The sequence below is a fragment of the Stegostoma tigrinum genome, chromosome 6 (assembly GCF_030684315.1).
Source record: "Stegostoma tigrinum isolate sSteTig4 chromosome 6, sSteTig4.hap1, whole genome shotgun sequence".
NCBI lineage: Eukaryota > Metazoa > Chordata > Chondrichthyes > Orectolobiformes > Stegostomatidae > Stegostoma > Stegostoma tigrinum.
The window spans coordinates 49,219,287-49,231,320 of NC_081359.1; the positions used below are offsets into that span (position 1 = coordinate 49,219,287).

The 12,034-nt window shown below is 45.9% G+C and overlaps 1 protein-coding gene across 7 annotated transcripts in view; it reads right to left on the reverse strand.

Annotated features, from left to right (window-relative positions):
• The window catches only part of fat3a (FAT atypical cadherin 3a), an 808,281-nt gene that overhangs the window by 265,841 nt on the left and 530,406 nt on the right, over positions 1–12,034 (reverse strand). For all 7 annotated transcript variants that reach the window (XM_059646553.1, XM_059646555.1, XM_059646551.1 and 4 more), the window contains one exon: positions 6,065–6,204. In XM_059646553.1, coding sequence (XP_059502536.1) covers positions 6,065–6,204 — 140 coding nt within the window. The remainder of the gene's footprint in view (positions 1–6,064; positions 6,205–12,034) is intronic.

Sequence of the window (12,034 nt, forward strand, 5' to 3'; positions counted from 1 at the left end):
GTGGGGGAGAGAGAGTGAGTGTGTGTGGGGGAGAGAGATTGAGTGTGTGGGGGAGAGAGAGTGAGTGAGTGTGTGGGGGAGAGAGAGAGAGAGAGAGTGAGAGTGTGTGTGTGTGGGGGAGGGAGAAATAGAGTGAGAGAGAGTGTGCGGGAGAGGGAGTGAGAGTGAGTGTACGGGAGAGAGTGAGCGAGTGCAGGAGAGCGGTTGAGTGTGTGCGGGAGAGAGAGTAAGTGCGTATGGGGGAGAGAGTGAGTGAGTGTGTGGGGGAGAGAGACTGTGAGTGAGTGAGTGCGTGGCGGTGGAGGGAGAGAGTGAGTGTGCTTGTGGGGGGGGGAGAGACAGAGAGTGTGTGTGGGGATGAGAGTGAGAGAGAGAGTGTATGTGTCGGGGGGAGAGTGAGAGAGAGTGAGTGTGTGGGGGGAGAGTGAGAGAGTGTGTGGGGAACGGAGTGTGTGTGTGGGACGGAGTGTGTGTGTGGGACAGAGAGAGAGTGTGGGACAGAGAGTGAGTGTGGGACTGAGAGAGAGCGTGGGACAGAGAGAGAGCGTGGGACAGAGAGAGAGCGTGGGACAGAGAGAGAGCGTGGGACAGAGAGAGAGTGTGTGTGGGACAGAGAGAGTGAGTGTGTGGGACAGAGAGAGTGTGTGTGGGACAGAGAGTGTGTGTGTGTGGGACAGAGAGTGTGTGCGGGAGAGAGGCAGAGAGAAAGAGAGAGAGCGCGAGTGTGCAGGAGAGAGAGTGAGTGTGTGTGTGCAGGAGAGAGTGTGTGAGTGAGTGTGAGTGAGTGAGTGAGTGTGAGTGTGTGGGCACGGTGGGGAGGGAGAAAGAGAGAGAGAGTGTGTGGGAGAGAGAGAGAGAGTGTGTGTGGGGAAGAGAGAGTGAGAGTGTGAGGGACAGAGAGAGATTGTGTGTGGGGGGAGGGGGGGGGAGAGAGAGAGAGAGAGAGAGAGAGAGTGTGTGTGTGTGGGCGAGAGTGAGTGTGTGTATTGGGTGGGGGGGAAGAGAGAGAGTGAGTGTGTGTGGGAGAGAGAGAGAGAGAGTGTGTGTGTGTGTGGGGATTGGAGAGTGTGTGCGCGCGGGGGAGAGAGAGTGAGTGAGTGTTTGGGACAGAGGGAGAGCGAGTGGGACAGAGAGAGTATGTGGGAGGGAAGAGGGAGAGAGGGAGTGTGTGAGTGTGTGTGAGAGAGAGAGAGAGATTGTGTGTGTCGGGGGGGAGAGAGTGTGATTGTGCGGCGGGGAAGAGAGACTGAGTGTGGGGGGAGAGAGAGAGAGAGTGTGGGGGGAGAGAGAGAGAGTGTGTGTGGGGGAGAGAGATTGAGTGTGTGGGGGAGAGAGAGTGAGTGAGTGTGTGGGGGAGAGAGAGAGAGAGAGAGAGACAGAGAGTGTGTGTGTGTGGGGGAGGGAGAAATAGAGTGAGAGAGAGTGTGCGGGAGAGGGAGTGAGAGTGAGTGTACGGGAGAGAGTGAGCGAGTGCAGGAGAGCGGTTGAGTGTGTGCGGGAGAGAGAGTAAGTGCGTATGGGGGAGAGAGTGAGTGAGTGTGTGGGGGAGAGAGACTGTGAGTGAGTGAGTGCGTGGCGGTGGAGGGAGAGAGTGAGTGTGCTTGTGGGGATGAGAGTGAGAGAGAGAGTGTATGTGTCGGGGGGAGAGTGAGAGAGAGTGAGTGTGTGGGGGGAGAGTGAGAGAGTGTGTGGGGAACGGAGTGTGTGTGTGGGACGGAGTGTGTGTGTGGGACAGAGAGAGAGCGTGGGACAGAGAGAGAGCGTGGGACAGAGAGAGAGTGTGTGTGGGACAGAGAGAGAGTGTGTGTGGGACAGAGTGTGTGTGTGTGTGGGACAGAGTGTGTGTTCGGGAGAGAGGCAGAGAGAAAGAGAGAGAGCGCGAGTGTGCAGGAGAGAGAGTGAGTGTGTGTGTGCAGGAGAGAGTGTGTGAGTGAGTGTGAGTGAGTGAGTGTGAGTGTGTGGGCACGGTGGGGAGGGAGAAAGAGAGAGAGAGTGTGCGGGAGAGAGAGAGAGAGTGTGTGTGGGGAAGAGAGAGTGAGAGTGTGAGGGACAGAGAGAGAGTGTGTGGGGGGAGAGGGGGGGGAGAGAGAGAGAGAGAGAGAGAGAGAGAGTGTGTGTGTGTGTGGGCGAGAGTGAGTGTGTGTATGGGGTGGGGGGGAAGAGAGAGAGTGAGTGTGTGTGGGAGAGAGAGAGAGAGAGAGTGTGTGTGTGGGGATTGGAGAGTGTGTGTGCGTGGTGGAGTGAGAGAGAGTGAGTGTGTGGGGGAGAGAGTGTGTGTGTGTGTGGGGGAGAGAGTGTGTGTATGTGGGGGAGAGAGTGTGTGTATGTGTGTGGAGGAGAGAGTGTGTGTGTGTGGGGGAGAGAGACTGAGTTTGGGGGGGAGAGAGAGTGTGTGTGTGTGGGGGGGTGAAGAGAGAGAGAGAGTGAGAGTGTTTGTGGGGGTGACAGAGAAAGAGAGAGAGAGTGAGTGTGTTGGGGGTGAAGAGAGAGAGAGCGCGAATGTGTGTGGGGGGGAGAGAGAGAGAGAGAGAGAGAGAGAGAGATTGAGTGAGTGTGTGGGGGGAGAGAGTGAGAGTGTGTTTGTGTGTGTGTGTGTGGGAGAGAGAGTTTGTGCGTGTGTGTGTGGGGGAGGGAGGGGGACAGAGAGAGAGAGAGAGAGTGAATGAGTGTGTGGGGGGTGAAGAGAGAGAGTGTGAGAGTGTTTGTGGGGGGGTAGAGACAGAGAGTGAGTGTGTGGGGATGAGAGTGAGAGAGAGAGAGTGTGTGTGGGGGGAGAGAGAGAAAGTGTGTGTGCGTGGGAGAGAGAGATAGTGAGTGTGTGGGACAGAGAGAGAGAGAGAGAGAGAGAGAGAGAGAGAGAGAGAGAGAGAGATGGAAAGAGAGAGAGTGTGTATGGGGGGGGAGAGAGAGAGAGAGAGTGTGCGGGAGAGAGTGTGTGTGGGGATTGGAGAGTGTGTGTGTGTGCAGGGGAGAGAGTGAGTGTGTGTGTGGGACAGAGAGACAGGGAGTGGGACCGACAGAGTATGTAGGGGGGGAAGAGAGAGAGAGAGAGAGTGCGTGAGTGTGAGAGTGAGTGAGTGAGTGTGTGAGAGAGAGTGAGAGTGAGAGTGTGTGTGTGTGTGTGTGTGTGTGTGTGTGTGTGTGTGTGTGTGTGTGTGTGTGAGAGAGAGAGAGAGAGAGAGAGAGAGAGAGATTGTGTGTGGGGGCGGGGAGAGAGTGAATGATTGTTGGGGGGTAGAGAGTGAGTGTGGGGGGATACAGAGAGTGATTGTGCGGGGGGGAGAGAGAGCAAGTGTGTGGGGTAGAGAGTGTGAGTGTGTGGGGGAGAGAGACAGTGTGGGGTGAGGGAGAGACAGAGTATGTGGGGGGGGAGAGAGAGAGAGAGAGTGTGTGTAGGGGGAGAGAGAGTGAGTGTGTGGGAGGGAGAGAGAGTGAATGAATGAGTGTGTGGGGGACAGAGAGAGAGTGTGTGTGTGGGGGGGGGAGAGAGAGAGAGAGAGAGAGTGAGAGTGTGTGTGGGGGGTGAAGAGAGTGAGTGTGTTTGTGGGGGGGAGAGAGAGTGTGTGTGTGTGGGGATGAAAGTGAGAGAGAGAGTGAGTGTGTGTGGGGGAGAGAGAGAGAGTGTGGGACAGCGAGAGTGAGTGTGTGGGATACAGTGTGTGGGAGAGAATGTGAGTTTGGGAGAAAGTGTGTGTGTGTGTTGGGCACAGAGTCTGTGTGTGTTGGGGAGAGAGACAGTGTGGGGTGAGGGAGAGTATGGGGGAGGCAGAGTACGTGGGGGAGAGGGAGAGTGTGTGTGTGTGGGGGTGGGGGGAGAGAGAGAGAGTAAGTGCGTGTGGGGGAGACAGAGTGATTATGTTGGGGAGGGGGAGAGAGAGTGAGTGTTTGTGGGGGGGGGGAGTGAGTGTGTGTGTCGGGGGAGAGAGAGCATGAGTGAGTGTGTTGGTGAGAGAGAGAGTGTGTGTGTTGGGGGAGAGAGCGAGAGAGGGGGAGAGAGCGAGAGAGAGAGAGAGAGAGTGTGTGTGTGTGTGTGTGTGTTTGTGTGTGGATGGGGGAGGGAGAGAGAGTGAGTGAGTGAGTGTGTTGGGGGGGAGAGAGAATGTGGGGGGGAAAGAGAGAGAGAGAGCAAATGTGTGGGGGGGGAGAGAGAGAGGGAGTGTCTGTGGGGGGGAGAGAGAGAGGGAGTGTGTGTGGGGGGGAGAGAGAGTGAGGGGGGGAGAGAGAGAGAGAGAGTGTGTATGGGGGAAGAGACAGAGTGTGCATGGGGAGAGTGAGAGTGAGTGTGTGGGGGGGGAGAGAGAGAGAGAGCGTGTGTGGGACAGAGAGTGTGTGGGAGAGAATGTGAGTTTGGGAGAAAGTGTGTGTGTGTGTGTTGGGGAGAGAGACAGTGTGGGGTGAGGGAGAGTAGGTGGGGGAGAGGGAGAGTGAGAGAGTGTGTAGAGGGGAGAGAGACAGTGTGTGTGTGTGTGTGGTGGGGGGCGAGAGAGAGAGAGAGAGAGAGAGAGAGAGATAGAGAGAGAGTGTGTGTGTGTGTGTGTGTGTGTGTGTGTGTGTGTGTGTGTGTGTGTGTGTGTGTGTGTGTGTGGGGGGGAGGAGAGGGACTGTGTGTGGGGGGGAAGAGAGAGTGAGTGAATGGGGCGGGGAGAGAGTGAGTGCGTGTGGGACAGAGAGAGAGAGACGGGGAGAGAGAAAGAGTGTCTGTTGGGGGGGGGGGTGCGGGGGGGCGGAGAGAGAGTGTGCGCGTCTACGGGTAAATAGAAGTGTGAATATTCTGGACTTTTTCCAAAGGACTACCTATGAAGTTTTCCTCATGTTCTTATGTTCAAATATCATTAAAGAAACTTCAAGCACTTGAAACTTCTCTATCTCGTACAAGTAAATTTCTAGAATTTACAAAATTGGTCATGGATCCAAAGGTGTCAATTGAGTGATGTTTAATCTATTGGCGCATGCATTTCAACACTCCACTGGATGTCAGGATTCTCAGTTAAGAATTAAGTTTTGGTCAAGAGTATTGAGTGCAGGCTCCTGGTCTGATTTACCGGGGCCTTTCTAAGAGTGCAGACTCAAAGTAGGAAACCTTGAAATAGCAGTTAAGTTGTTTCAGAGATAGTAGGGTCTGCGGATGCTGGAGAAACTGAGATAATTAGATGTAGAGCTGGGTGAACACAGCAGGCCAAGCAGCATCAGAGGAGCAGGAAGGCTGATGTTTCGGGCCTAGACCCTTCTTCAGAAAATAGAGTCTTTTCTGAAGAAGGGTCTAGGCTCAAAACATCAGCTTTCCTGCTCCTCTGACGCTGCTTGGCCTGCTGTGTTCATCCAATTCTACATCCTCTTATTTCTAACCTTGAAATAGGGTCAGGAATCCCAGAATTTGGTCCTAGCCATCATTTTCACCACTTTGTTTATTCGCATGAGGCTCCAGGCCACAATCTTTAATTTGTTAATCAAGGGAAATAAAACCAGCAGCCTGCTGCAGCTAACTTTTTAAGGAACTACCTATAGAGTTTTCAACATGTTGCTACTTTTTGCCGAACGCAGTGCAGATATGTCAAGTGTTACAACTTTCACTGTGCACGTCAAAATGTAAATACATACTGCCATACACATACAAAAATGATATGTTCAATAAGTAGCTCAGGAGTAAGAAATGAAAACATCAGCCTATGACCAAAATATTTTTCTTCACCTGCGAAATGGATGTTTAATTCCAACAGTTCTGCTAATGATGTTACATGAGAATTCCAAACAACTAACCTGACAATAATTTCTAAGAGATAATGGGAACTGCAGATGCTGGAGAATCCAAGATAACAAAGTGTGGGGCTGGATGAACACAGCAGGCCAAGCAACATCTTAGGAGCACAAAAGCTGACATTTCGTGCCTTGACCCTTCATCAGAAAAAATAACTTCTAAGACACCAGAAACAAATAATGCGATATGGATTTTATCATTACTAAACATTATATTAAACAAGGACATTGTATTAAAACACCAGGAAATGATGAACCTGAGCATTATCATTTGCAATGCACATTAATTCACATGTCCTATCTGCCTTACCTGTGTGGTAGCTGAGTTTGTTCCATCTGTGACTTCCACAGTCATATTATATGTGGCCCTGTGCTCAGCATCCAGCTGCTTTGCGATAACAAGTGTGCCAACACCCTTCTCTATTTCAAATACGCTTTCATAATTTCCACCTGCAATGCACAACACAAAATAAGTACTGTGCAGTCAGTTAGTCTTGAGATAACATGCTGAAAAATGCAAACTGACTTTAAGCATCTCAGCTTTTTAAGTTCTTAAAGTCTAAATTTAATGTTCACCATGTGGATAGTAATAATCTCAAAGATTATATTATAATCACAACAAACAGCATGGAGTTTTGCACTGGTCTCATCAAATGCATTTTTTTTGAAAAACTGAAACTGCAAAAGTTCTTTTCAGTTACAGATTCTCGACACTTTGAATTCTAGGCCAGGTAGATCAACACAAAGATATAAAATATTAAAATGTCTGTTACAAATATATCAGCATACATTGTCAATTTTTTCCAAAGAGAATTTAAACCATCATAGTTTACCAGTAAGAGCAGCAACAGTGGGTCAGTAATGTAGTCTATTAAATTGGTAATGGCTATCATAAACTAGGTTTCAACTGTTTACTTTTGCTGTAGTCAACAGTCATGTGTGCATCAAAATCAGCAAATTAAAATGTCTTTCATACTTTAATATCCAAGATACAAAGGGTCAAGGAATACACAAATTGAAAGACTAAAATGTGTGATTACATGAAAATTACTTCTCTAGCGATCTGGATTGGATTCAAGTAATTACTGTCAGAGTAAGAGTCTTAAAGGGTTTGACAGGTTAAATGCAAACAGGTTGCTTCCACTAGTGGAACAGTCAAGGACCAGAGAACATAATCTCAGCGTAACACAGACATGGGAGGATTTAATTTTTTTTTAGAAGACAGTGAATCGCTGGAATTCTTTATCGCTGAGTACTATCAAGGCTGGGATCATCAAATAAATTCTAGACAGGAAAGTAGGAATAGGAGCAGGCTGTTCAAACCGCCAAGCCTGTCCCTGCAGTCAACATGACTGTTAACCAATACAAACCCATAATCCTGTATGCACTGATAATCAGAAATATATTAATATCTCCTTAAATGGTGGATGGCATAGTGGCACAGTGGTTAGCACTGCTGCCGCCTAGCACCAGGGACTGGGGTTCACTTCTAGCTTTGGGTGATTGACTGCATAGAGTTCCAAGTTTTCCTTTCTGTATAGTTCGCCCTTAAATTTGATCTTCCAAAACGCATCACCTCTCATTTGCCTGATTGAACTCCCATCTGCCATTTATCTGCCCAACTCTCCAGTCTATCTATATTCTGCTGTAATTTCTGACAGTCCCCTTCACTATCAGCTACTCCACCAATCTTAGTGTCATCAGCAAACTTGCTGATCAGACCACCTACACCTTCCTCCAAAGGTGTTTGATAAGGTTCCCCATGGCAGGCTGATGGAGAAAGTGAAGTCACATGGGGTCCAGGGTGTGCTAGCTAGATGGATAAAAAATTGGCTGGACAACAGGAGACAGAGGGTAGTAGTAGAAGGGAGTTTCTCAAATTGGAGACCTGTAACCAGTGGTGTTCCACAGAGATCTGTGCTGGGACCACTGTTGTTTGTGATATATGTAAATGATCTGGGGGAAGGTGTAGGTGGTCTGATCAGCAAGTTTGCTGATGACACTAAGATTGGTGGAGTAGCTGATAGTGAAGGCGACTGTCAGAAATTACAGCAGAATATAGATAGACTGGAGAGTTGGGCAGATAAATGGCAGATGGGTTTCAATCCGGGCAAATGCGAGGTGATGCATTTTGGAAGATCAAGTTCAAGGGCGAACTATACAGTAAATGGAAAAGTCCTAGGGAAAATTGATGAGCAGAGATCTGGGTGTTCAGGTCCATTGTTCCCTGAAGGTGACAACGCAGGTCAATAGGGTGGTCAAGAAGGCATATGGCATGCTTTTCTTCATTGGGCGGGGTATTGAGTACAAGAGTTGGCAGGTCACGTTGTAGTTGTATAGGATTTTGGTTTGGCCACATTTGGAGTACTGTGTACAGTTCTGGTCGCCACATTACCAAAAGGATGTGGATGCTTTGGAGAGGGTGCAGAGGAGGTTCATCAGGACGTTGCCTGGTATGGAGGGTGCTAGCTATGAAGAGAGGTTGAATAGATTAGGATTATTTTCATTAGAAAGACGGAGATTGAGGGGGGGAACCTGATTGAGGTCTACAAAATCATGAGGGGTATAGACAGGGTGAATAGCAAAAAGCTTTTTTCCCCCACAGTGGGGGACTCAATTACTAGGGGTCATGAGTTCAAAGTGAGAGGAGGAAAGTTTAAGGGAGATATGCGTGGAAAGTTCTTTACACAGAGGGTGGTGGGTGCCTGGAACGTGTTGCCAGCGGAGGTGGTAGATGCAGACACGTTAGTGTCTTTTAAGATATATTTGGACAGGTACATGGATGGGCAGGGAGCAAATGGACACAGACCGTTAGAAAATAAATGACAGGTTAGACAGAGGATCTTGTTCGGCGCAGGCTTAGAGGGCCGAAGGGCCTATTCCTGTGCTGTAGGTTTCTTTGTTTCTTGTTTCTTTTGTTTCTGCTGTTTCCACTGGGTGCTCCGGTTTCCTTCCAAATGTATGCCGCTTAGGTGGATTGGCCACGCTAAATTGCCCGTAGTGTTCAGGGATGTTTAGGCTGGATGGATTACTGGGGTTAAGGAAGTTAAGACAGGAGTGCATCTGAGTGGAATACTCTTTCGAGGGTTGGCTGTCACTTTCTAAAACTTCAGAAAATACAGGCCCAGTTGATATTGATAAGGATACCTAGCTCCCTTTGCACATCTACACTTTCCAAAATCTCGTCATTTAATAAATTCTCTGCACATCTGTTCTTCCTACAAAAATAGATAACTTCATAGTTTTCTACACTGTATTCCATCTGCTATGTTCTTGCTCATTCATTAAACCTGACCAAATCCTCCTGAAGGAGAACATAGAACATATCTATGAAACATATTTTCCTTACAAAACACATTTCACTTAGCTTAATATCTTCTGCAAATTTGGAAATATTACATTTCTTCCCCTCCGCCAAATCAGTGAGATATTGTGAACATCTAGTACCCAAGTACCGATTGTGGTACTCAGCTATTTGAAGACCACTAATGTGAAAATAACCAATTTATTCATTCTGTTTTGACTGTTGCCTATCATTAGTCCATGCCAATATATTACTTCTTATCCCATGTTCTTTAATTTTTCTAACTAGCCTTCTAAGAGGGACTTTATCAAAAGCCTTTTGAGAATCAAAGTGTACGACATCCATTGGCTCTTCTTTATCAATTTCATTAACATCTTCAGAAAACTCACAACAAATTCATCAAACACAATTTAGCATTTGAAAATCCATGCTATGCCCAATCAGATCATTATTCTGTTTATTTATCCCAACCTTTGTAACAGGTTTCTCTAGTACTGATGTAAGGCTAACAGGTGTGTGGTTCCCTGTTTTGTCTCTTACCCCCTTTTTAAATAATATGCTACCTTCCAATCTGGAGGAATCCTCCCAGAAACTATAAAATTTTGAAAGATAATACAAATACACTGAACCTATAGGCAGGTTCGTCAACACTGTGGGACGTAGGCCATCATTTCCTTGGGATTTATCAACCTACAGCGCTATTATTTTCTACATTATAATTGTCTTATTAACACTACCTTCCTTCAGCTCCTCATTCTCGTAGACCCTTGGTTTTCTAGCTTAGGGTGATTTCTGGTATCCTTCTCAAGTTGAAGTCAGTCATCCACTATGACTTTCTCGCCCATGTTACATGCTTCTCTCAGTTACTGATTCATAGCATGCCCCACACTATCTCCACTATTTGATGGTCTATAAATAATTGCAACCAGAGCCTGCTGTCCCCTGCTGTTTCCTAGCTCTACTCAAGAAGATTTTACGCTTTGGAAAAACCAAAGGAGATCCTTTCCCTCTAATGAACTGATGTCATCGCCTATTATCAGTATAACCCCAGCTTATCAAATGTCCTTCCTAAGTATTCTTGGATATTCATCTCCCAATCCTGGTCATGATGTGGCCATGTTTCTGTAATGACAATTAGACCTTGCCCATGTATTTTCATTTGTGCTTTTAGATCATTCAAGTAGAGATTGACAGATTTTTAATCAGTAATGGAATCATGGGTTATGGGAATAAAGCTGGAAAGTGGAGTTGAGGATTATCAGAACACTCATGAACTCAATGAATGGTAAAGCAGACTAATGGGCTGAATGGTCTTTTTCTGCTTTTCGGACTTACGGTCCTATAGCAATACAATCATAGATTGTTGTTAACAACTTTGTTATCTCGTTACATATGCATTTTGTAATGAGATGAAGGATAGCCTCATTTAGATATCCAATTTTATGCCACATTATAAGATGAAACTGAAAGTATGGAAGCAATTTCTGACTTGAAACAGAGGTTGGTTCAACTCAGTCTGGCAAGCTGGTAGTGCAGAAGTAGGCAGAATCAATATTGCAAGAGAATCCACTAATCTGGAATCAATAAATCAGTTTAAATTACAGTCAGCAATCAAACAAAAAAAATTCAATTCTATAAAAATAACCACCTCACAACATTAAAGATTGATAGATCAAGGGCTTTCCACTATCCAACTGTTTAAATATAATTTCTTTCTTCACCATTTTCTCCCCCTTTTGAGCACCTTTCCCAGAGCTCATTATTCATGCGTGAGTTTCAACTGTGAATGCCAGGAGGCTGGTCAACAGCTTAAATCACAAAGCTCAGTATTGTACTAACCCAATATTGACTCATGGAAGTTCCATTGGGACAATTTGATAGTAATTAACCCTTTACTCAAGAGCATTTAACCTAACATTAATGTTCTTATCATTCTCTTGCTGACAGCTACACACAAGGGGTCTGAACATGGGATCTTGCCGAACTGTGCAGTTTCACTATTGATTAAATACGTCTGCTGAGTTATATTTATTTTGGGGAAAGAAGCAGTTTCTGGATGGAGAAGCAAGTTAAATATGGCCAGTGCAACCTCAACTTGAAATTTCTAAATAATACTTTTCGAAGTAAGTTTTTCAAATAGACTAACTATGTTACATCAAATTAGAAACTATTTTAGAGTTTAAAATACAATTAAACAAAATAGATACAGCACAAGACCAAGTTCAAACTAAAGAAAAACCTAATAATGATATTTTCAAGTATTGCCAGATATTTCAGTTAAAGGAATCTGTCACAAATAATAATAATCTGTCACATGAGGTGAGTGAATTTTAAACATTGTTCCTGAATTTTGATTAAAAAATTATGTTAGACAGCACATTTTCTAGACCGAAATAATGTAAAAACAGCCATTGCAGCCACCATGCCAAGGTACAGATCTGAGCTTTCTTTCATTACTAGCTTCAAAAAAAAATTAGTAAGGCCATATACAGACCATTAAAAACACTAAGAAAACTAACAGAAATTTTAGTTCTAATTTCGTTGGGTTCCAAGGAAGGGTCACTCGATCCAAAGCATTGTCTCCTGATTTCTTTCCACAGGTGCTGCCAGGCTTGAGCTTTTTCAGCAATTTCTGTTTTTGTATCCGAATTACAGCATCCAGAGTTTTTGTTTGGTGTTTATAAGATGTTTATGTTTGGGGCTATGCTGTGAACAGGCCGGCAGTGAAGGGTGTGATGTGAGATGTAGTTGTAGTTAGAGGAATGAAATGGCAGATTTTGAATGGCAACCTCAACAGAACTTTTATTTTAAGTTATAATTGTACATATATGGGGTTATAGTCTGTCTTTTCCTGAACACTGGAACCTTGAATTGAACTAATATGGATTTTGTATTAAGTTAAAAAATTTCCTTATCTATACCTTGTTATTAATATAGGTGTCATGGTAACTCGATTTAGACATTTTTCACTTTTTT